Raw genomic sequence first — 27338 nt, forward strand, 5'->3', positions numbered from 1 at the left:
TAGGAAACAGGGGAGAGGAAATGAAAGGCTGATCTTGCTGGACTACAGCATTCAGTCCGTTTGTATAACTTGGCATGGCACACAATAGCACGATAAACCCGAGCATTAAAACTTTGCATGCGCTTCTGGAAAGCGTACCATGGGAACACCAGCACTGAAGGCATGACAAGCACACGTAATTAATTAGATTTGTGGTACAGTGCCACTTACATCCTGGTTGCTCATGTCCCAGTATGGTCGTTCACCATATGACATCACTTCCCACATGACGATGCCATAACTCCACACGTCACTGGCTGAGGTGAACTTCCTGTATGTGATGGCTTCTGGAGCCGTCCAACGGATTGGAATCTTCCCTCCCTGTGATTGACAGGTTCATGTTATTGACAATAATAACATCTAATTCTAAACAGCATTATACAACAGAACTAATCTGATTAAGTGTCATTCCTAGAAGTCTGATATTCCATATAACAGTATCGGAAACAGTGTTAATATTGTGAAATTCTGATAATAATTCTGTGATATTCTGTGACACACACACACATATATGAACACATATATATATATATATATATATATGTTAACTGAAATAAAATGTAAAACTTCAAATTTTTAATAGTTCAAGTACTTAAATTACTAAACCTGAAAATACACTAAAAACTGAAATAATAAAAAAAAATGTAAAATTAAATAGACCTTCAAAAAAACTAATAAAAACAACAAACACATCAAAAATGACTAAAGCTTACACGAAAATGAAAACAGAAAAATAAACTAAAAACAAATGAAAAATATTAATAAATACTATGATACTATATTAATGATACAAAAACAACACTGTTGGTTAAGAAGCTTGTGTCGTTCCTATATTTATAAACAAAATAACTGGCCATTATATGTCCAAAAGTTGTATATTTGAAAATATGAATGTAAAATTATTTATGAATAAATGTAAAAACATAATCACACTCTTACCCTGGTAGTATACGCTCCTTCTGGCTCGTCTTCAAGCACTCTGGACATCCCAAAATCAGACACTTTGCACACCAGGTTGCTGTTCACTAGGATGTTCCGTGCTGCCAGATCTCTGTGAACGTAACTCATGTCAGATAGATATTTCATTCCGGATGCGATTCCTCTCAGGATGCCCACCAGCTGAATAACTGTGAAGCGGCCGTCATTCTTCTGAAAGAGTAAGAACACATCAGACCTGAATAACGACACCCTGACAAGAATCAAAGTTACTCTAGTCATGATTGTCCTCGTAAATCATTTAGGATGGAGACTGTTTCCTTTACCGAGAACATGTCATGCATCAGTTTTTTTTTCACAATGAAAATTAATTGCTCAAAACTAGATCAGTTGCTTGTCCAAAGGGACAGATTTTTACTAGTTAGCATGGGTCAGTTAAAGATGTAAATACACTGTTCTGCAGCCAAAAAGCATAATTTTACATTGATGGCCATTCAAAAGTAGTGGTGAATTACAGTGTATTGAAACACTTTCGCAAAATTTACAGAAACTTTCCAGAATTTTTGGAAACTTTTAGAAAGTTTCCTTAAAATTACTGGAAATTTTCCGGCCCTTTGCAACCTTAATTGTAACTAAATTCAAAATAGCTTTATTGGCATTACTTTGAGTGATACAATATTTCCAAAGCCAGGAATATAGCAAAATAGGCCATATGATTATTTTTACGTGACTGAATTATAACATTTGTTTTATATATAGATATGCATTTAGAATACTTACTATATACACGTATGTGTGTGTGTGTGTGTGTGTGTGTGTGTGTGTGTGAAATTGCATGAAATTCACTACTACTTTGAAAATATCTGTCAGTGGATTTTTGTTAATACGGATGTTTTACTGTCTGAAATTCACAAATGAATGTAGAATTTAAAACAGATTTTATTTCAATGTAGAAAGACACCGTAGAGACTCTCAAACACAATCTTACTCTGAGAAACATGTCCAGTGAGCCGTTCTCCATGTACTCTGTAATAATCATAACTGGTTTGCCTGCAATCACAAATAGAGACAAAAAGAGAACAATTAAATTTCTGTAAGTTTCTGTACGAAAATACAACAAATCTAGTCTGAACGATAATGGAGTTTTGTATTATAGCACTTATTATATTACTCCCTCCTTAGGATAAATCACTTTGAATATAGCTGTCTATTAATTTAATACATGTAAATCTATTTAACAAGCAGTGAAACTTTCCCACTGACAGAGATGCACAGGGCATATGCGACACCGTTTACTGAAACTTCTTGTGAATTGCACAAAAGTAAGTGTCAACCAGATGTAAACACCGAGCACAGAACATGAATATCAGTTATTCAAAGAGAATCAACATACACAGTCACAGGCCGGCTGATTGACACTTAGCCAATGCTCCTTTCCTTTAGAGGAAGTGTGGTAAATAAAGCTCGATCAGACACATTGTCGGCCATCTTTGTTGGGCTGGCCTTTCTGATGACCTTGAGGCGAGTTTGACTGACAGCTCCTCCAGAGGGCCTGAGGAGCAGGTGACCTCTGACCCCGCCCCCTCACTGTCTGAGTTTCCCAGCCCCGCCCCTCTCCGCCCACCCTATTACAATGCTAATGAAGCGTTTACTGACTTCGCGTGTACGGCTGTGCTGACATGCATGTGTACATTTGACAATGAACTCTGAGATACAAGGGTTATAATCTCCATCAAAACATAACACAATATACTATTTATAATAAAAAAATTTAAAAAAATGTAAAAATATAATATAATTTAAACACAAGTCATAAAAAGTCAAATAATCACAAAGAAATGCTGTTGAATCATTGATGAGTGACACCGAGAGGCCCCGCTATCCCACACCACCTTATTTACATATTTAGATTCACTTCATACTCATTTACATTATGCAAATGAAGTATTCAACTCCATTAGCTCTGCTGTAACACAAAGCAGGAGACTTAAGATGGCTTTATAGTTTCATGGGGACGTTTATGAGCTAAAATTAAATTAAACATTGACAGTGCTGGCTGATATCCAACTGTTAGAAATGTCTCCCACCATTTGAATATCCAAAGAGATTATAAATCAATGTTTTTATTTCACCTGCTGCTCAAAACTTACTTTTAGCATATACAGCATACTTTATTTAAATAACATGCATATAAAAACAAATATATAACTAACTATTTTATAAATAAATATATATATATATATATACAGTCATGGCCAAAAATATCGGCACCCTTGGTAAATATGATCAAAGAAGGCTGTGAAAATTAATCTGCATTGTTAATCCTTTTGATCTTTTATTAAAAAAATTCACAAAAATCTAACCTTTCATTGGACAATAAGAATTTAAAATGGGAGGAAATATCATTATGAAATAAATGTTTTTCTCAAATACACATTGGCCACAATTAACGGCACCCTTTTATTCAATGCTTTTTGAAACCTCCATCTGCCAAAATAACAGCTCTAAATTTTCTCCTATAACGCCTGATGAGGTTAGATAACACCTGACAAGAGATCAGAGACCATTCCTTCATCCAGAATCACTCCAGACCCTTTAGATTCCCAGCTCCATGTTGGTGCTTCTTCTCTTCAGTTCACTCATTTTCTACAGGGTTCAGGTCAGAGGACTGGAATGGCCAGCAGAAGCTTGGGTTTGTGCTCAGTGACCCATTTTTGTGTTGTTTTTGAGGTTTGTGTTTGTATTATCAGGGGTGCAAACTCGTCAGGGGTGAAAAAGGTGATAAACCAAACTAAACCACCCCCCCCCCCCAAACACACACAATGGCAAGTCGATTCTTAAATCAAATAATTTCTCAAATAATTTTGTCAAAAGTCAAAATAATCTTGTTTTCGGTTTGAAATAAGATTATTTTGCTTACCCCATTGGCAGATTATTTTGCTTGTTTTAAGGAAAAACTCACTTAATTTTGACTTTTTTTTTCTGAAAACAAGACAATAATTTTTACATGTCTAGAAAATGCTTCTTGATTTAAGAATTTTTTTATATTTGGACTAGAAACAAGACAAAAACTCTAAGTAGGAAATATTTTTTTGCAGTGCACCATTCAAGGATAAACACCTTTATATGATTAAAAGACGTTTGAGCGACAACTACGGTCTATAATCAACAAGGATTGTTGTTAAGATGTTATGTGAACTTAGACAGCACAAATAAATTAATGTTCACCTTTTATTTGTATTTAGCCTTCATACAAACAAGAAATGTGAAATCACTGTCAATTAAACATCTCAGACTCACCTTATTAATATTAATATCTTTAACTTCAAACTATAGGCTAACATACACTACAAGTCAAAGGTTTTTGAACAGTAAGATTTTAGTTTTTTAAAGAATTCTCTTCTGCTCACCAAGCCTGCATTTATTTGATCCAAAATACAGCAAAAACAGTAACATTTTGAAATATTTACCATTTAAAATAACTGTTTTCTATTTGAAAATATTTTAAAATGCATGTTATTCCTATGATTTCTAAGCTGAATTTTTAGCATAATTTCTCCAGTCACATGATCCTTCAGAAATCATTCTAATATTCTGATTTGCTGCTCAAAACACATTTATTATGATGTTGAAAACAGCGGAGTAGAATCTGATTCTCTGCCAGTAGGAGGCGCATTGAGAGCGGCAGAACTAGCGGTTTCCACGGTAACGGCTGTAATCTAAACAGCTCCGCTCGTGAGCGCTACTTTATCAGATAAAATGAAAATGCCATCAAAACTATTATAAAGACAGTATGTTCTTAAAGCCACTTCACTAATTTGTGAAGCTCAATTATCTTTTGCTGCACATCAGAAATATATTCTTTGGTTTTTCTCATTGTGATGATGATGTATTTGAGAAAAACATTTATTTCATAATGATATTTCCCCCCATTTTAAATTCTTATTATCCTATGAAAGGTTAGATTTTTGTGATTTCTTTAAATAAAAGATCAAAAGGATTAACAATGCAAATTAATTTTCACAGCCTTCTTTGATCATATTTACTAAGGGTGCCGATATTTGATATATGACTGTGTGTGTGTGTGTATATATATATATATATATATATATATATATATATATATATATATATAATTTATTTTTAAATCAGTAAAAATAACTAAATATAACTAAATATATTTATAAATGTATACAAAATATTATATAAAACTTATTTAAAAATAAATAAAATAAAAATAGAGATATATCTATATATTACATACAGATATAATAATAAATATTGTACCAAATTTTATATAAATTAATATATTTAAATGTTATAAATTATATATTGATATGTATGTTATACAAATTTGTAAATATTATAATAAAATACTATTATATACTTTACTAGAATATATTTTTACATAATTTTATATATCAATAACACATTTGAAATATAAAATATACACATAATTAAATATAAAAATAAATAACAATTATTAATTTAATATGTATCAAATGTATATAATGACTATTTTAAATTTAATTATATATATTTAATATTTAAAATATTATATATATATATATATATATATATATATATATAATATTTTAAATATTAAATATATATAATTAAATTTAAAAAAATGACAATGCTTAAAAATAAATAAAATAAAAACAATTAAAAATCTAAATCTGTTCTGATTTTTTTAAACATTCTGCTTCTCACATTTAAAATGAATCTTTTAATTCATTATCACTTAATGACAGTTATAAAAGTAGAAGGAAGCCGAGACGAATAAGAAACATACTAAATGTGTAGTGTGTGGAGTCTGACTTTCTCTCTCTCACACACACAGCAGAGGCTGTAGGTTAGAGATATAGGGTGACACTCTAACCCCAAACACATTTAGCTCTGACGACGTGATTAATGAGTCTGCTGTGCTTTTTAGCTCACATTAGCCGTCCAGAGCGACCCACTCCATCTGGAGACCACAAGGTTGTGTGTGTGTGTGCATCACATAGCAGTTTTTGTCAAGACACGTTCAGCAAGCAAACACATAGATAAGCTGGACATGCATACATAAACACACACGACCATTAGCACATCAAAAGAAAAACACGTTCTATCAGCAGCCTGTTTCTTTAGGGGGTTTGAACTCACTTAATATCCCAACTTCTGACCACAGCATTCTGCTGTCTAATTCTCAGAAGCATAAATAAGTTTTTATTAGCATGAAATGTAAGGATTTTGACTCATTTGGGGCATTTTATTTGCGTAATAGTTAATTTTTTGAATTTCTGAGAATTTTATCAGCTCTGTCCCTGAATTCCACCATGTTTCCAAGTAGGAAATTCTGATATTTTTGTAATTAAAACCAAAATTTTGACATTTGAAAGCTTTTGTACTTTAGATGAGTGCATTAAAGCGATACACACACACACACACACACACACACATATATATATATATATATATATGTATATACAGTTTGAAAAATCTTTCTTATTTTGTGAAAAAAACTTAATGCTGATATTTTTGAGTTCAGCATCATCAACAGAGGTAATATTAGGCTTGCAGGAGACAAATAAAAATCTATGATGTTAGCTTAACTTACATTTGGTGACCACTCCTTCCAGGTGAATAATATTAGGATGGTCAAACTGGCCAATCACGCTGGCCTCGCTCAGGAAGTCCAGCCTCTGCTGCTCTGTAAACCCCGCCTTCAGGGTCTTGATGGCCACACAGATCTCTCGCTTTCCAGGAAGCTTCAGACGACCGCTGCACACCTCGCCAAACTCACCTACAGAAACAGGAAGTGACTTTCACATGTATCTATCGTCAGTAAATTACATTCTGAAGACATAAAAAGGCTGTTAACGTACCGATGCCGATCACCTTCTCGATCTTGATACAGGAGGTATTGATCTCCTTAGCGAACTCCCTGATGGCCTGGTTTGGGTCTTCATAGGTGAAAGGGTCCACGTATATTCTCACCCCTATCGGCACATTAACGGAAGGTTCAAGAATGGAAAATGTTAATTTTTTGTTCCAGCTGAGGAGTAATGAAAGGTGTTTTCTTACCTGGCTGCAGGTTTTTCTCCTCTGCCTGTTTAGTTTTGCTGTATTTGCTCCTCCTGAGATTAAAACATTCACACTTTTTCAGCATTTATACTTTTATTTATCTATCACAGTAGTATTTTAAAAAAATTGTATACACTACAATAGTACTTTTGAATACTTTAATACTTTTGACATTTGACTGCTTTTGTTATTTTGATAAGTGCATTAAAGCGGATACATATAAATTAAATTCTTCATTATTTTGTTAAAAAAAACTGTACATAATGAAAAGCATTTATTGATATTTGTGATCTCAGCATCATGAAATTAGGTAATATTAAGCCTTTTATGCAAATCAGCAGAATTTTTTTTCAAGATGTAGAGCAGTGTAATACAAACATATATGAACAAATTTATTATAAACTCTTTTATATTTAAAAATAAATAAATAAATCATTTATTTTTAAAATGATTTTTTTCATTTTACACTTACACAAGCATAATTGTTTTATTATAATCATATTTTAATTGTTCAAAATTTATAAAGTTCTATTAATTTTGTTATGTGCTTTTGTCATTTTTTAAATAAATTTTAGTTTTTAAATGTTTCCATTTAGCTTTATTTTTATTGCAGTTTTATTAATTTTAGTGCGTCAACTTTTTTCATCTAATATTTATATTTTATTTTATTGCAGTTTCATTTCAGAAAATTATTTTTATTTGTAGTTTTAGTTTCCGTGAACAATAACAACACTGGTCTGTCATCATGGAAAAAATACCAGATGTTCTGTCACCTTTTGGTGATGATGAAGGTAATGATGAGGATGAGGAGGAGAACAACAATGCATCCGGCCACCAACAGCAGCAGCACAGCAGAGCTCATGACTCCTCCAACAACAGGAGCTGCGACTGAGAGAGACACAATTACATTTATTCTCTTATTCATGCAGCACAATTTAGAGCATATTGTGCGTCCCAATTCGCATACTTATGCACTATTCTATGCTGGTTTGTAGTATAAATAGTGAGTAGTTCACTCACACTGAAAATTCTAAAAGAAAAAGTGCATTTTATAACCCCGAATGAAGCACTTAAATAATCTAAAAAGCATAGCGGAGGGGGAGGAGCTATCAGATTTTAAAGCTGAATGACAAAATAACCTTATATAATTCATACACTTAGTAAATATCGCATAAGTACACAGTGTATAAGTGTACAGTATACTGTGTGTCATTTGGGATGCAACATGTCGTTTTTTTATATTAGGTATTCTTTATATTTTTTGAGATAATATGAAGTTGATGTTAGATCATTCTGAACTCTACACTCACCAGTGTTGGTGCTGAACTCAAAGGGGGCGCTGAACTCCCCGTATCCCGCGGCGGTGCGAGCACGCACGTGAAACACGTAGGAGGTCAGCGGAGTCAGGTCTTTAATATCAGCGCTGCGAGACATCGTCTTTACGATGCGATAACTCCTCTCGTTCTGATCCTGAGATTCATAAAATAAAGACAGAGACAGAGAAAGGAAGACAAGAGGAAGGTAAGAAGTCAAGAAGTCAAGGCACATTAGGGGATTTTTTTTTTTAACTCTAATAAACACCTAACTTCCTGTTTATCCAGAGAGCAAATGTCCACAGGGATTGCTATAGTATGTTTGAACAATAACTTCTTAAAGGAACAGTGTACCCAAAATGTTATTCTTTTAAAATATGACAAATAAAAACAAGAACATTCACCTTCTCGTAGTATTTGACCTCATACTCCAGTATGACGCCGTTGGGTTTGTCGGGTTCGTCCCAGAACAGAGAGAGCGTGTGGCGCGTGATGTCCTTACTCTGAACCATCATGACCGTGGAGGGAGCTGAGGACAGACAGAAAGAGTTAATATATTTATAAAAGGTTTATGCTTTCTAAATTGTACTTTTATCAGGTTTTCCTGACACATCTGTCTTTCTTTTATCACATCACAGACAAACAGAGAGGGAAAGGATAAACCCAGAGGACAAGGAGAGCTTTTTCTTCTTCTAAACTGTGGATTTGGAGTTAAGACCGCTATTGTCTGTTTGGTTTTTTCCCCCGAAGCTGTTTTTGTTGAGGGTGAGAAAGTCAAACAGACTCAGAATCAGACACAACAGAGATGTGTGTCGTCTTCGCCGCTTTTCCAAATCGCACAGAGTCGAAAACACAATAAACAAAAAGAGAAAAACAGCTAAGGAAAGTGGAAACGGATCTGGAAGATGACAAAGATCTTTATGTATCAGCTTCCTCCACCAAACAGAACAACTCCACACATCAAAGCTACAGAAAGCTCGGCATATTTCCACAGAATTCAAATGCTGTTTTTGGCAAAGTCCTACACATTGTCCTGAGTATTTTGGCTAATTAGTGGTCTTTGCCAAGTCAAGCATCACTATTACAATTGCTCATACAGTACTTGCCATTGAACAAACATCAAACTCTAAGGCCATGATGTTTCAGAAAACGTAGAGTTTTGGCCTCGTTTCCACATGTAAATGGTGTTTTAGGTGACTGAAAGCTGAAAAATCAAAGTGTCAAACAAACAAACAAACAAAAAACTAATGCGCACAGAAACCACATAGCAACACCCTAAAAACCACATAGCAAAACCCTAAAAACCACATGGCAACACCCTGACAACCACTAACAACACGCTGACATCATAGCGGCGAGTTTTAAATGGTCACCTGCATTTTCTTCAAAACATGTAAACAAACTTGCATGAAGATGCTTTCAGCTAGCAAAAAAGTTAACTATTAGTTCTATTTAACATATTTTACCATATCTAGTAGGGCTGCACGATTTAGAGAAAAAAAATCTAATAAAAAAAAACTGATTATAATTATATGTTTCAAAGTTTGTTTGTAGGGTTGCAAATATGACTATAAAATATTAACATTAAGAAGAACGAAAATGTTAAGCGATAACAAGAAATATTACAATTATTTCCCTGTAAAATAAAAAAAGTATTTTAATTAAGTATTGAAGAAAAATAATAATATAATAAAATAAATTTTATTTTAAAATGAAAGTAAAATTACAATACTAATATTTATGGCTGTTTTCATTTCTTCATTTTCAAACATTGAACTATTGAGCTTTTATTTTGACACAAAACTGCAGGGAACCCATAAAGTATCTCTTTTGTTGACAACATGCACTTTATAAAAAAAAAAAATTAGGCTTAATTTTTTTTTTAAGAATAACCCTGTTATAATACTAATATTTATGGCTGTCTTAATTTCTTAATTTACAAACATTAAATTATTGAGCTTTAATTTTGAAAGAAAACCACATGGAGCCCTTTAAGCTTCTCTTTTGATGTCAACAGCCGGTTTATAAGTGATTCTCATTACAAGTTTGGGAAGATGGTTGGTGCATGTTGCATTTACAAATGCATGTTATAAGAGATCCAAACCAAAAGCAGATGTGGAGCAGAGCAGCTACTGTGAATTGAGCAGCTTTGAAACCCTGGCTCATGAGCTGCAGTGCTGTGCTTCACTTTGAAACATGCAGTGCATATATTTAATTAAATCACCAACTTTGCAATAAGCTATTTTGCAATTTCAAGTTTTATTTAGATTAACCGTGAAGCAATAATATATAGATCAATTCTTCCCCACAATCAGCACAGAAAACGTTCACTGTTGGATTATCTTCAAGCGTCCCAAATTCAAATGCTTAAGCTAGAGTTTCATCTCTGTGCATTAACGAGTGTGTGTGTGTGATTCTGTTAAACAATTCGATCCCTCGCCAGCTGTAGCAGCAGCTCGACGGCGGGCCTCTCCCATCTCACAGATCCGTCTTCCTCTGCCAGGCCCGACAGACTAAACGTGATTTAGGGTTGTCCCTCGGGGGACTCTGAGACGACCCCCTCCAGCCAAAAACACAGGGGTCACCGGCCCCCCTTCACCTACCTAACACACTCATCTCTAACACACATCCATCATGCCGTCTGCTCTGACAGATATGGGCTGTAATGGAGTTGCGGGTGTGTGCGTGTCTGGCTGAGATAATTTAAAGGAAAGATGAGAATCTGCGCCCGTTCATCGTAAACACTCAGGCATGTTAAGATTTTGTAAAACTGATTTAGGAATGTCATGTTATATGGTTCATTTAACACCTTTAGTGCATGCTGGGATATGCTGCACTTCACATGTGGCGTGACTGCATATGTGAAAAATGATAATAAATATTATAAACCCAATTCTAAGAATATTCAAAATCCATAAAACTGATAGTTACGAATAATGACTACTAAAAATTCAGCTTTGCTTTCACTGGAATAAAGGACATTTTAAAATATATTAAAGCAGAAAACATTTAATTTAAATTTGAATAATATTTCACAACATTTTTTTTTAACTGTATTTTTGATCAAATAAATGCAGCCTTGCTGAGCATAAGAGACTTCTCATTATTTTATTGTTTTCTATAAAAATATATAATATTATATAAATATATATTAAAAATTCTATTAATGTATAAATATATTTTACTATATTAAATGCATATTATATTTAATATTATATATTTTCACTAAATATTTTAATTATACTTTTAATTTTTAAATAAACTTTTAATTAACTTTTGATAATTTATATATATATATATATTAGTGCTGTCAAACGATTAATCGCGATTAATCACATCCAAAATAAAGGTTTTTACATAATATATGTGTGTACTGTGTATATTTATTATATATATATAAATACACACACATACAGTATATATTTTGAAAATATTTACATGTATATATTTATATTAATATCATTTATATTATGCATAAATACACAGCACACACATATATTATGTACTTTTATTTTGGATGCGAATCGTTTGACTACGCTAATATTTATATTTATATATATATATATATATATATATATATGCAAAAATGTAATTTTGCATTTTAATTAACTTTTAATTTAGCATTTTTATTTGCATATCCTTTCAAAAAGTCTCATTATGATGCTGCATCAGTTGTTAGAAAACCATAATCTTCTATAATACAAAAAAATTGTTTGCTTTTATTATTAGAGCCATATGCATGATTTTAAAGATGAACATTGGTGTCTTTTATCATATTTCTGTTCCTAACGATTAATAAAAAAGCAACAGCATGTTACAGTAATTTTTACCTTGTTTCAGGAGGTTTTATGTACTCCACAAGCACTTCTCTTTACTTCTGAAACTTTTAAGATACCTTCATTTCAATTTCAATTTAATTTTGACAGCATGCATAAATTATGTTTTGTCTTATGAGTACTAAACATTATGTCAGCAGCATCTACGTTAAGACGTATATGTTAATTATTCTAAATATACACTCACGACCGCCCAGCGCATGACTAAGAAGGATACATGTATTCAGGTTCTCTGTTCTATAGCCAAAGGCACGTCAAAGCATGGTAAAACCCCACCCTCCTCCCAAAACTCCACACTCCGATCCCTCAGGCTGATTTACAGGCTTGGCTTGTCACAGAAAGTTCCGGATCTCCAGCTAACGCTCCATTCCGACAGAAACCCAAGACACCATCAAGAGCACAGACTGTGTATCACACGTCCGCAATTACACACACGCCGCCATGAATCAAAATAGTGTTCTGATGCTCTACATGTGTGTGTGACTGTTTGTAATGGAGCAGAAAGGCCATACAGAAGTTCTCCATAGGTGATTATGTGAGTGAAATTGAACCTTGTGAAATGTTTTCATTGAAGATTAGGTGAGAAATATAGTATGCTACCAGTCAAAAGTTCAGAATAATTAAGACTTTTTATGATTTTGAAGGATCTTATGCTTACCAAGGCTGCATTTATTTAACCAAAAATACTGCAATATTGTGGAAATATTATTACAATTTAAATAACTGTTTTCTAATTTAATTTTAAAATATGAATTATTCCTGTGATGTAAAGCTGAATTTTGCTGATGAATCAGCATATTAGATTGATTTCTGAAGGATCGTGTGACACTGAAACTAGAGTAATGATACTGAAAATTCAAATTTGTTCACAGGAATAAATTACATTTTAAAAATATATTGCACAGTTATTTTAAATTGTATTAATATTTCACAATATTACAGTTTTTACTGTATTTTTAATCAAATTAAGAGACTTCTTTCACAAACATTTAAAAAATGTTAATTATTCCAAACTTTTGACTGGTAGCATGCTATATTTCTCATCTAATCCTCAGTGAAAACATTTAGTGAGGATCAATTTCACTTGCCTAATTACATGCAAACATGATGCTTGATTAAATTTGAGCATGCTGGACACACACACACACACTCACCGGCCTGGTTGGTGGTGAGCGTGACGGACACGGCCTGCTCCAGACTGGGGCTGTGTTTGGACACCCCGTTGATGGCCCAGATCTGGAAGGTGTAGTTGGTGTGCGCCTGCAGCTGGTGAACGGACACCCGCGTGGAGCGCAGACTCAGCCGCTGCGGAGAGTATCGCACGTCGTCTCCGCACGGCGTGCATCTCTGCGTGTCTCGCACACACTGCTTACACACCACGTTGTAGGTGAGATCCTGACGGCCTCCGGAGGAAAGAGGCGGACTCCATTCCAGCAGCACCGACGTCTCGTTGACATTAGATATCAGATTGTGAGGAGCAGACGGAGGACCTGCAATAAACACAGACAGAAAGAGAGCAAGAACTTTAATATATATATATATATATATATACTGTATGTGTGTGTGTGTTTGTGTGTGCATTTTTTATATTATATTATAGATAATAGATAATTATAGATTATAGATTATTATTATTATTTTAGATTATGATTATTATTGTATACATACTATCATAATATATTAAAACCGTTTTTACATTTGAATAATATTACTGTTTTTACTATATTTTTGTTTCGGAATAATTTAAATTGAAATGATTTGATTGAATGAGCTATAGTTCCACGGTTCCATTTTGTTACTGTTTATTTTGTGTGTATGTGTGTGTGTTTGTGTACTTATGCAAGTACCGTTTTGTGTATACTAAAACTTTCCATCCACTCTGAATAGTAGGATGAAAGAAGAGAGACAGAAGAAATGAGAGTAAAAACAAGAACAGAAGGAGAAGACAAACAGCGTCTGTTCTACAAAGAGATAGAGCTGGTCATTAGTATGGAAGAGAGAGAGAGAGAGAGATAGAGTGAGAGAAAGAGGACAGACAGACAGCTGGTAGAGTGAGACTGATACCGTCTCATTTAAATTCATTTATTTGATGTGAGGAACATCTGCTGTGCATAAAAGGGTGTAAACAGAAATAATCACATGCCCATGCACAACATTCTATTAGAATTTTTGCTTTCAATGAGAAATTTATATATATATATATATATATATATATATATATATATCTTAATTATCTTACATGACTAAAACTGATGTTTGAGTGATAGTTTATACTTTTTTGCAAGTAAAAGGCCTTTTAGTATAATTGTAAAAAAAAGGAAAAGGCCACTTTCAGCTCATGGTTCACTTGTTTTTTTTTTACGTTAAATCTTTACTGATTTTTTAGAGTACACAAAAGATAACTTTTATATTGATAGTAATATTTCAAGATGAATATTTATTGGACTAAAGCAATTTACTTGATTATCCATACATCATTTTTTGTAAATCCATACATGTAAATCCCCACCACAGTGTCCAAAAAACACGGTACACCCACTTTAAACTGGTGCTAATGTTTATGTTTGACTCACGTGTGCAAGGCATGGCAGCGGGATCCGTCTCTGATCTGTAATATCCTTTGTCACAATCACAGGAAGTAGCTCCTTCTTTCATGGAGTAACTGTGTAGTGGACATTTACGACAGCCGCCGTCTGAAGAAAGAGACCTGTAGTAGCCCACCTTACACACTACGAGAGAAGAGAAAGATTCAGGACGGCATTAATTCAGCATAAGGCGTCGAATATGTTACCCAGATAACAAAATACCTGGGGTATGACTCAAAGTATTATAAAACATTATTAAACGCCTCAATTATGAAATGATTCTAAAGTATATAAGCAGACAAAGGTGGAACATGAAAACCTGCCAGTTTTTCGTATACAAAACAGTGATGCATTTATGATGGAGAGAGAAGCCAGGAAAGGGAGGTGAAGTCAAGAGACTGCGAGACAGACCAGACGATGATGAATGAGGAATTCTGGGAGTTTTCCCAGCATGCACCAGTCACCTTTAATTCTCCCTTCCATACGTCTCAAGAATCCGCCTCGCACATCTGAGTAAAACATGTTTTGACATCATAAATAAAGAATGCACAATGTTTAAATAATGTAGCGTGTCGCGTCCTCCTACTCCTCCTGCCTGAAAACACTGTTTTTCATCATCCTTATCACTCATTTACGTGCAAACACAAGCGCGCACGGAAACCTCTTTCTGTGTGTTTGGACGTCTGTATGCGTATGGATGAAAACGAGAGGATGAAAGATGCCTTAGACTCCAGCGCACTACTATAAACTTCTATCAGACTCCGGAGACCAAACAGAAACGATGGGAACGTGGGGTCAAAGTTTAGGTGGTTAACGTGACTGCGTTATCTCCTGCTGGTAGATGTTGCAACTACAACCAAACTATGATGGCAAAAAGCATCTCTGCATTAATAAACCACAATGCAAACAGTTAAATTACTTCCATAAAAGTCAACTAAACTCAAATAATGTAACACTTTCAACCACCCTTAACAACTTTAAGTCATTAATGCAAATGTTTTTATTTAATTGCATTTAACAATAATATATATAATACATATACAGTGTAAGTCATTCATGCATATTTAACCATGCAAAGCCTGACATATGAAATAACAGTCAGAAAAATCAATATATATTTTTAAATGGATTAGTTTATTAAACTTTTAAAAAAATATTTGAATATTTAAAACTTTTTTTTTTAAATCTAAATAAAAAATTTGCAAAAATGTATTTTTGTTGAGTATCATATTTGATACACATCAGGATTTTTTGGCTCAGGTAAAAACAACTTACAAGTTATGCTTAGTTTTATACCCAAACTGAGCAAAAATATCCAATTTGGTGCAGATGCTGATATTTACATGGCTGAAAAGTGATGAAGATGAAATTCTGATAGCTTGTAATGTAAATCAATGAGATCTTGTATATCTGACTACTTACATAAAATTACATAAATTAATATAATTTGTCACTCTATATCTCTCAATAATATATATTGGTAAGATGATATTTAAATGCTTTGTTTTTTGATCAAAACTCTGTAGTTTCAAAACATATAATGCATTGCAATAGAGATAAACAAATAAACATTCCTCAAAAGCCTGATGGTCATATTTGATACATTTGAACACGATTTTCCTAAAAAAAAAAAATGTCAAGCTAAGTTGCTTTAGCCAAGTATGTGTTAATTTTGAAATATTGCTAACAATTTACGTTATTGTTACGACTATAAAATCAGTAAAGGTTTCACTGCAGAAAGACACATGATGCATGAGTTGAAAGTGGATGTTTGTACAATTACACTAAAAGGGGGTTTTACTTGCTAAAAGTGTCTTTTAATTATCAAAATCTAAATTAATTAAAATCTAAAAGTCTAAATTATCAATCAGACGACAGAAGGCATGTAGTAGATTGTGTGCAACATGTTTTTCAGCTAAGTTTTTTTGTACCCTGTATGATACAGTAGACTTTATATGGTTAAATGTTGTTGGAAAACTGCTGAGAGTAAAGAAAAACCCCAGAAACTGGAAGGAAAAAATAAACCCCACAAGAAGCGCTTTCTTGCATTAGGCTCTTAGATGTTCCTCTGCTAATCCTAAAGAAGCGAACAGACCTCCCGACAGATTATCACCATCGGCCTAGGACTCTAATCTCTGTTTAAGATTGATCCAGAGGTGCTGGAGATACCAGAGGAAGAGGAAAGCCTCTCTCATTCGCTCTTTGCACTGGACTTAATCTTCAGCAAACTGAAAGAGCTTTTCTGTAAGGACAAAAACCCTCCAGACATCCAAACACTGGCTCTATGACATGACCCTCTCAGATAAAAAGACAAAGAAAAGTGTCTTCTGGTTTCCAACACGCATTCCAACGTTCCCTGATATCTATACAGGATGAAGAGAAGATATATCAGTCACATTTCTGACCCCTCAAATCAACGTCTTTCCATTAGCGAGACACTGAGAGATGGCGAGTCGTGATGAGAGACGAATGCATCAGTGGGTGGCCTGATTGCTCTGCAAAATCCTCAAACACACACACACACACACACACACACAGACAGACAGGCTGCTTCAAGAGCATCTTGTACTTTTATTAAACAACATCCTGAAAGTCTCGTCTCGTTCTGCTCATCTCTGTCTTTTCTCTTCACTCGTTATCTGCTTGAATCTACTCTAAAACCTTGTTGTCACTCATTTCTCTGTCATTCTTCATTCGATACTACTCACTCTTTAGGAAAGGATATATTAAATGGATGAATCTTGTTTAAGGAATATGAGATGAAAATTATGTCATTATTTGCTTTAGGACTTTTTCTTCTATGATTAGGGTTGGTATGATTTTTTAATGTTTTTGAAATACATCTCTTCTGCTTACGAAGACTGCATTTATTTGATCCAAAATACAGTAAAAACAGCAATATTGTGAAACATTATTGCAATTTAAAATAACTGTTTTCTATTTGAATATATTTTCAAATGTAATTTATTTCTGTGATGCAAAACTGAATTTTCAGCATCATTACTCCAGTCTTCAGTGTCACATGATCCTTCAGAAATCATTCTAATATGCCAATTTTCTGAACAAGAAAGATTTATTATTATTATCAATGCTGAAAACAGATGTGCTGCTTCATATTTTTGTGGAAACCGTAATTTGTTTATTTAAAATATGTTTATTTGAAAAGAAAGTTCAAAAGAACAGCATTTATTTAAATTAGCAATAGTCTTTAAAGTCAATTTTGATCAATTTAATGCATCCTTGCTGAATAAAAGTTAATTTATTTAAAAAAATTGTACTGTTCCCAAACGTTTTTGTTAATGTAAGATGAATAATACTATTTTTCTCCATGCAACTTGTGCACTATATTCCAGGTCTCCTGAAGCCATTCGATACGTTTTTGTGAGGAAGACATATGGATTTGCTTTCACTGCAAGGAAAAGTGCAATAGATATTTTTATTCCACAAACTGTGTGATATAATGACGAGCAGATCATTTTTAGGTGTCTATGCCTTTAAGAATAACAGAAGTCAATGGGAAGTCTCCATTTAGATAGCTAGATAAGCATGTGTGTGTGTGTGTGTGTGTGTGTGTTAATGACAGTTTGCAGAGCACCAGGATTTTTTGACAAAAACATCAAGATCAGTTTCCTGTCCTGAGGGCATGGAAGATCTCTCTAACGCACACACATACGTGAAAGAAACATCAATTGGCTTCTTGTCTCACGGTCTGGCATCTGTTGTTCTACATGGTTTAGTCACTAATTAACAATTACCTCTGACCCCCCCTCCAAACGCAGGGACGGCTCCATCAGCGTGATTGATGACAAACATGCGGAGGGCGGCGGATCACATTGATTGATGACTCACCCGCTCCACATGTTGACCTTGACCCCACCCTGAGGCCTACAACACTAACCGATTCATACAAGCCCCGCTTCACCTTAACAAACTCTATTCTCATTCCCAGAGGAAGTCGTCCATCTCCCGAAGCCTCCCGGAGCGCATCCGACGAGCTCTAGTAATAATATTAACCTGAACAAAAGCAAATCTCATTTAACTCCTGAGTAGATATCGATGGGCATGTTGTGATCCGGATGCTGGTACAGTATGGGTTCTTAACTACCCAAAGAAAAGAAAAATATCAAATGAGATCTTCTTAATATCTTACTTGTTGCTCCTAGAAGCAATGAGATTAAATAGAGAGCAAATGAAGCAAATAAAGACTCTTTTTCTTAAGAAAAAGACCCCAGTGATCTCAGAGTTTCACATTCATTTTATAGCTCTGAACTCTTTCTGTATGTCAACTTTTGACTCATTTGTTTCTATTTTTTTTCTTCCAAGGAGAAACATCTGAGATGAAACAACATAGAAAACATCTCTATAAATCATCTTTTCACAACAAACAAAATCTAATGAATGTCTAATTAAACTGAACAGAATATGGGCATTATTTCAGAACAATATTGTTAACTAAAACAAAAAGTTAAAAAAATTAAAAATGCAAATATTAGATGAAAAATTTAAACCTTAATAAAAAACTAAATAGAAATATAAAGAAATAAAAATGACAAATACACATAACAAAATGACTAAAATGTTAATTAAAATGAAAACTGAAAATAAATGCTAATTTAAAATATTAACAAATATAATAGTATACATTACTAAATAAGCAATAATATAATACATAATAGTATAATACATAATAGTCAACATAAATAATATAAATAATGAATGAATGAATAATGCATATAGCGCTTTTATTGTGTATTGCTGTACACCCAAAGCACTTTACAGTCATGTAGGGAGGTCTCTCCTCAACATATTATATATATATAATATAAAATACCACTGTTTTGGAAATATAAACTTTTCAAATTTACCTAAAAAAGAAACAATTTTCAGTGAATCACAGCATTTTGGCACAAAGTTAATGTATTGTATATGTTTTGGGTGAATTATTACCAAAGTCACCTGAGCTTGACCTCTCCTCAGCAATACCCAACATGAACACATCATTCACTTCTGCAGTTGAATTATTTATTAATATATGTTATGAAACCACAACGTTGTTGGTATTATTCTGTCAAAGCGTGTTATTTTAATATAACAGATCTGGCAGGTTTTTGAAGGTATTGATGCAAGACTTCCTGAAATGACCTGAACTTCATGCTGCCCTGAACACGCACACAAACTTCCTCCATTCAGAGAGAGGAATTTCCCCAAATTTACGGTGCGTTTATCAGGCAAAGGATCGCGTACACCCTTTTGGGCTGCAGGGGTCTTTAAAGTCCGTACCCAATTTAATAGCAACTACCATGAAAATAAAAGAATGGAGAGATTAGAAAGATGAGTGTGTGTCTGGCAAGGTCCGCACGTATTGTTATACATGAAAAGTTGCAGCACTATTTTCTAGTACAGGAAGTTTTGGCACAGGAGGATATGCAAATGAGTTCCATACACACATTTGTCCAGTTCATATAGTGACACATGCTCACACACACACACACACACACACACACACAGAGTTTCCAGGTGAATCTATAAAAACAACTCTTCATGCGAAACCATTTTTGACACACACTACAAAAGAAACATCACACACATCACACAAACATAAGTTGTGACTTACAGGGTCAGGGTGAAAAAATAAGGGTGTGTATTTTTAGTTTGTTTATCTAAACCGCTGGAAAAGCAGGACGACAGACTGTCTGGAGCTGCAACACCTTCCATTGTGCATGTGTGTGTGTGTTTATGGGAAGTGGGGTGAACAGCAGGGAATTGGGTATGTTTCTAATGGTTTGTTGGGAAAACAAATGCACACACCTATGGTACAAACACGTACACATGAACATAATGATGTTGTGGCGGTGCAACATGATGAATATGGCAGCACTAACAAGACAAACTCTCTTATTTTGACCTTTAACCTTTGCTACTTTCACTTGACCTTTAGAAATCAGTCACAGACACATGATGGGTTTTCTCAATCAATATTTCTGTGTGTGTTTTCTTTGTGGTTGCCCTCAAAGGTAAAAAATTATTCATAAATACATTACAATGTTTCAGTAATTCAGTAATGTATGTGCATTAGGGCTGGGCATTGAATTGGAAAGTTTGATTCATTTGAGTGAATCAGTTCAAAACTGTTCATTTCAATAAACTATTTCAAACTCAATTTCAATTACTTTTATGCTTCACACCTCAAAAATACCAAAGAAGAAAATGATCTAAAGCAGGGGCACATCAAGCGATCACAAGCAAGTCTATTTAATCAGTTCTCACTCTTGATTGTCTAACTAACATTTAATATGTAGCCCTGTCTGATAATAAAAGTTTTTGTACTTCGCTTGCTATGTGAGTGCCTGGATGTGGATTTTTTGTTTTGCAGTGGAATCCAGTGGAATCCACTTTTTGTTTTTATATATAATTTTGTGTGTGTGTATGTATGTATATATGTACATACAACCAAATGTTGGGACGTTTTTAAAATTTGAATAAAATGAAAACTAAAAGACTTTCAAATCACATGAGCAAATATTTTAGACTCATTGAAACCAATGGAGCTACGATCAACTTAGGCTTAAGATGCTTTTGGGAAACGCAGCCCAGGTCTATAACATAAAAGGGATGTCTTAGAGAGGCAGAGTCTATCAGAAGTAAAGATGGGCAGAGGCTCTCCAATCTGTGAAAGAGTTCGTAAAAAGATTGTGGAATACTTTAAAAACGACGTTCCTCAACGTCAAATTACAAAGGTTTTGCAAATCTCATCATCTACAGTGCATAACATCATCAAAAGTTTCAGAGAAACTGGAGAAATCTCTGTGCGTAAGGGACAAGGCCGAAGACCTTTGTTGGATGCCCGTGGTCTTCGGGCCCTCAGACAACACTGCATCACTCATCGCCATGATTCTGTCATTGTAGGAATACTTCCAGAAACCACTGTCAGTAAACACAATCCGCCGTGCCATCTGCAGATGCCAACTAAAGCTCTATCATGCAAAAAGGAAGCCATATGGGAACATGGTCCAGAAGCACCGTCGTGTCCTGTGGGCCAAGGCTCATTTAAAATGGACTGTTTCAAAGTGGAAAAGTGTTCTATGGTCAGACGAGTCTAAATTTGACATTCTTGTTGAAAATCACGGACACCGTGTCCTCCGGGCTAAAGAGGAGGAGACCTTCCAGCATGTTATCAGCATTCAGTTCAAAAGCCAGCATCTCTGATGGTATGGGGGTGCATAAGTGCATACGGTATGGGCAGCTTGCATGTTTTAGAAGGCACTATGAATGCTGAAAGGTATATAAAGGTTTTAGAGCAACATATGCTCCCCTCCAGATGACGTGTGTTTCAGCAGGACAATGCAAAACCACATACTGCAGCTATTACAACAGCATGGCTTCGTAGTAGAAGAGTCAGTGTGCTGAATTGGCCTGCCTGCAGTCCAGATCTTTCACCTATAGAGAACATTTGGCCCATCATTAAATGAAAAATACGTTAAAGACAACCACAAACTCTTCAGCAGCTGGAAACCTATATCAGGCAAGAATGGGATCAACACCATAAATCCAGAAACTCATAACCTCGATGCCCAGACATCTTCAAACTGTTTTGAAAAGAAGAGGAGATGCTACACCATGGTAAACATGCCTCCGTCCCAACTTTTTTGAGACCTGTAGCAGGCATCAAATTTGAAATGAGCTCATTTTGTGCATTTATGTTGTTATGTTCTATTGTGATTGTGAATAAAATATTGGCTCATGTGACTTGAAAGTCTTTTAGTTTTCAATTTATTCAAATTAAAAAAACGTCCCAACATTTCCGGAATTCGGGTTGTACATACATATGCACACACACACACAATTTCACATTTTATGTTTACACACACACACACACATTCAAATATATATGTGCAATATTCATGCTCTTATTACATACTGAAAACTACAAATAAAATAGTCTAATCTAATACCAAATGACTATTTTTCATATAATATTTGTGAGCACTACCATGCTTATTAAGAGTATTACATTGTTACTGTTCCAGTTTCAAAGCAGCCTTAGAAGAAGAGCAGGGGAGTTTATTAGGTTTTGAAACACACTCACTGTATTAAAATGAGTTTCAGAACACATTAATTTTTTACACCTCTTTACATCCATCATTCCATCACAAAGAGGACTAAAACTGAGAAAAGACCACCTACACACCTCCTACAGTTTGACGAGCTTAAGATTACAACTCAAAACCTCGCAATCACAGTCCATTGTTACAGGAGAACGACAGAGAGAAACAGAGGGGGAGAAAGAGACAGCGTCTGTCATCACATCAAAGGGATGTTTAAAGGGAACGTGAAGTGAATGATGAGGAAAAGAAATCAAAGACCACCTAAAAACCTCTCTCTTTCTCTAGACATCAGCTCCTTTTCATTCTCTCGTCTTTTCCTGTCTGAGAGGAGGGCGCTGACCTTCCCTGTGTGCTGACAAATCTGTTTTTCTCTGCGATCACCTCCTTTATTCTCGCTGTCTTTCTGTCTTTTGTTGTTCCCCCTTACTCTTACTGCATGTCTATCTCTCTCTCTGTCTTTTTTAACCCCCTCTTGATGGAAAATAAAAGATGAATTCAAAGGCAGAAGGAAAGTGAGCGCACGAGAGAAAACAATACAGAAGTTCCAGCAAGATAGCAAATCCCAACACTGATGGTTAAAACACTACAACTAGTCCTGACACCAAACCGCATTATAGGAAATGACTAACGCAGCGGTATGGTTTAGATATGACTTTCTTTCCTCTGTGAATCCCAAGCATCCCAGTCGCTCTTTAGAAATCCATTGACAATGAATTTGGACTAAAAAGTTTCAAGCTTCAAAAAAGGTGTGAACGTGCCATAAAAGTAGTCAAGGTGACTTGTACATGACATACCAGGTTTTCTGAAGTCATACAATCACTTTGGGTGAGAAACAAACTAAAAATTAAGTTGCTATTTTCCACCAGGTTTAAATATGGGATTTAAGAAAAAAAATGCATAAATCTATTGAATGGCTTTTGAAAACTTGAAATACACAGCACAGGTCATATGGATTAATTAAGTATTATTATAATATTACTAATTAATATATACTCAAACATACACACAAAATTTATAGATATATTTATAGTGAATAGAACAAAAGATGCAAAAGACAATAGTCATATGAGCTACTTTAATACTATTATACAATAATACTATTATAGTATGTTTGCAAATAAATAAATAAATAGATTAACTGAGTGTGTGTGTATATATATATATATATATATACACAGAGAGAGATAGAGTATATAATTTTATAATAATTTTATTTACAATTTATTAGAATTTTATATAAGAATTTTTAAGAATTTTCTGAGTCACCAGATTACAAGAAATTTGAAGGGAATTTTATAGTAATTTGAAGAGAAATGTTTGAATTAAAAATGAAACCTCTCACCTTTATTGGTGTATTGGTGCCTTTTGATGCAGGAGATTGTGGACAGAACATACATGCCCTAACTTTGAATGAAAATACACAAAACGTGGATAATTTTATGCTGCTTTTTTATCCTTTAACGTCCGTGTAAAGTCAATATTAAATGCGTTTTCTGAGTTTGTCACACCACAGAAAAATGTGTTATTAACCACCCAGCCAAATTTGAATGCTAAAAAAAAAAACAGCAAGTAAACAAAATAAGGTATCAAAATCTTGAAAAAATAAGCAGTATTCTCTGCTCTCAAACGCTGGGGGCGTGTTCACTGGCAGCACTGAAACCACGCCCACTCGCGGGAAAGCTGCCGTCTCTCTCAACTGTCTTCCTCTAGCAGCTTATTTAATAAGGAGACCGAGCTGTTTTGTAAATAATTGATCATCGCAACCAGGTATTATGCATTTACGTGATGAAGGCATAGCTAGCTAGCAAACTGTAGGCTGTAGTAACTCGTGATTGAGCCGTGAACCACTGATGCTAATGTACTTTGATGTCACACACCGATCGGTCTGCAGCGCTTCTTCAAGTCAAACACACGTCTTATAGTGTTGGGGGAGGGGCCGTGCTTGGTGGCTCGATTGCGTCATCGAGTCATGATTTAGCCCCGCCCAAAAAATCCTGATCACGAAAATGGTGAAAAACTGTTTAACGGTCTAACTCCACAATTAAGTACTACATAGTTCCCAGTCTTTGTAACATGTTTCAGCAATGCATTTCTATAATTTATAATGTGTTTACAAACAATTCTCAGAATTGACTTTACACAGACTTTAAATTGTTTAGAAATGTGAAGCTTGCTAAATATTTTGCTATTTTGAGAAACACGAGCGATTTGTGTGTGAACTGCCCCTTTAAGACGGCTGAATCAGCACTGAATTTGACTGAAACGAGAGAGGGAAATTCAGGTCAGCCGAGGCCACACGTCTCCCGTCGTTCCCTTGTAAGACTTCCAGAGAGTCCATTAAGTCTGGTTAATATAAGGGACTGTCAGCGAGCTGCAACATTATATCAATGTTACGGCGGTGCCTTCCCTCGCGCTTCTGTCACGCTCCTTTTAGAGAGGGGAGAGCCGGCGCTGAGAGAGACAGTCGGAGATAAAGAACTGAGGGAACAGAACACCATCCAGACCAGAAACAGCTCTCAACACCTCGGTAATAATGTTCGACTCGCACACACAGGACTCTTTCTGTCTGAGGAACCAGGCTGGTCGTCCCGAGCTCTTCAGGCTGAGGTAAACTCTGACCTGTTCCTTTTAGCCTGCTGTGTGTTTAAACCATTCAGGCATGTCGGAGAAAACGAGGCCATGCTAAACAGAGTTCAACACCGTCTTTCCCTCAGCTCAAATAAATGGCATGAGGGGGAAAAAAAGCAGGAAAGTGATGAAGAAAAGGTGAGAGAGATAGATACCTTCCTCTCCTGTCCTTTCCATCATTACCCACATGACATTTTATGGCTCAGAGATTGCTCATTCATAGCTCAGGAGATGAGATCAAACACATGCTTTCAAATGTAAAAGGATAGAAAAGACAATAGCCAAATTTAATTATTTTATAATTCTATAAATAAAATAATAAAGTAAAATAAAAAATCTCAATTTGCTCTTTATAGTTTCACTGACAGGAGAAAAAATTGAGAGTTTAAAGAGATCAAATTTGCAGGCCATCCATACATCACTGAGCCAAAAGATACAAAAAATACTGCATAATTTATCATAATTTTTTTTTTTTATTATTATTACCTATCCTTGCCACTTAGGAGCATTTAAGAATCTAATATGCAGTCTACTATTGCTTTTGAAACTTTAAAGGAGACACGTGAGATTAATCAGTAGAAATAAGAAAAAATCTCTATTTGTTCTCCATATATCATTTCTGTTCAGAAAACACGAATTGAGACTGTAAAGATCTATCTATCCTGTGGGTGATCATGCAACAGGCGGCTCTAAACCACACAGAGCAAACAGCAGCGTCCCCCTTTGGGCCCATATAGAGAGCAGGAGATCACGGCTGCCGTGTCTCCATGGCATCCTGTGGAAGCCCAGCTGTCAAGAGTTTTGATGTCTTAATAAATTTCTCCTCTCCAGCTGTCAGCCGAGCGTCAGAGATGGATGAAAGAGTCAGTGACCTCTGACCTGCCCCGGACCTCTTCTTCAGCTCCCCCCAGTGAACCCCCAAAACTCTCAGAGAGCCCCGAGACTCGACTGCAACGGCAGATTCCTTTCAGCTCAGCGTCAGCTCAACAATAGCATCGACTGAATCCCACAGATACTTTCACATGCACTGCAACTCCTCAGAAGAAATAAGCAATGCATTACTTTCTTTCCACACTATATCTACCAAAGTAACTTTTAAATCAAATACCATGCATTGAGTTTGTATTTGGCAATATACTTCCTCATAAAATAGTCATGTAGACCTACAGAAATCACAAGCTCTCTGGTTAGACATGGCTGAATATCTATAATTAAACTATAAAATTAAACACAAACAAGTCAAGCAATGCATTTCTATTTTGAAATATATATATATATATATATATAGACAAATAGACAGATAGAGAGATAGATAGACAGATACAATTATTTATTTCAATATTTCTATTGTAAATATAATAATATAACTTCAAATTAAAATAATATATAAAATATATACATAATATAAATTATTTACTTTATTTTATATTTTATATATAAATATAACATTTATTACATATGAATGTAAAAGTTTATTTTATATTTAAGTAATATTTACAATATTATGTAAGTAACTTTAAAAATAAATAAAAATAAAACAAATAAAATTTAATATATTATTTTCACACACACACACACACATATATATATATATATATATATATATATATATAAATAAGATGATATGACATATATACACACACGCATTCATAAATATTCATGTATATCCACGTATATCCATCCACACACACACACACACACACACACACACACACACACGTGTGTGTGTGCATGTATGTCTGTTCAAATGCTCAAAATGTCATGAAAATGTCTCTATGCAAAGTGTAAAAAAAGAACGTCCACAAATTGTTGCTATTCATAGTTTTC

At 34.5% G+C, this 27338-nt stretch overlaps 1 protein-coding gene across 1 annotated transcript in view; it reads right to left on the reverse strand.

The window, feature by feature from the left end:
- Positions 1–27338, reverse strand: part of epha4l (eph receptor A4, like) — a 38151-nt gene that overhangs the window by 2825 nt on the left and 7988 nt on the right. Inside the window, exons 4-14 of the mRNA XM_058744523.1 lie at positions 14767–14922; positions 13348–13683; positions 8762–8886; positions 8355–8514; positions 7818–7932; positions 7045–7097; positions 6846–6959; positions 6578–6763; positions 1964–2025; positions 979–1188; positions 211–360 (exon numbers count right to left, since the gene is read on the reverse strand). Of these exons, the coding sequence (XP_058600506.1) occupies positions 211–360; positions 979–1188; positions 1964–2025; positions 6578–6763; positions 6846–6959; positions 7045–7097; positions 7818–7932; positions 8355–8514; positions 8762–8886; positions 13348–13683; positions 14767–14922 (1667 nt within the window). The remainder of the gene's footprint in view (positions 1–210; positions 361–978; positions 1189–1963; positions 2026–6577; positions 6764–6845; positions 6960–7044; positions 7098–7817; positions 7933–8354; positions 8515–8761; positions 8887–13347; positions 13684–14766; positions 14923–27338) is intronic.

This window comes from Onychostoma macrolepis, chromosome 15 (assembly GCF_012432095.1).
Source record: "Onychostoma macrolepis isolate SWU-2019 chromosome 15, ASM1243209v1, whole genome shotgun sequence".
Classification (NCBI taxonomy): Eukaryota; Metazoa; Chordata; class Actinopteri; order Cypriniformes; family Cyprinidae; genus Onychostoma; species Onychostoma macrolepis.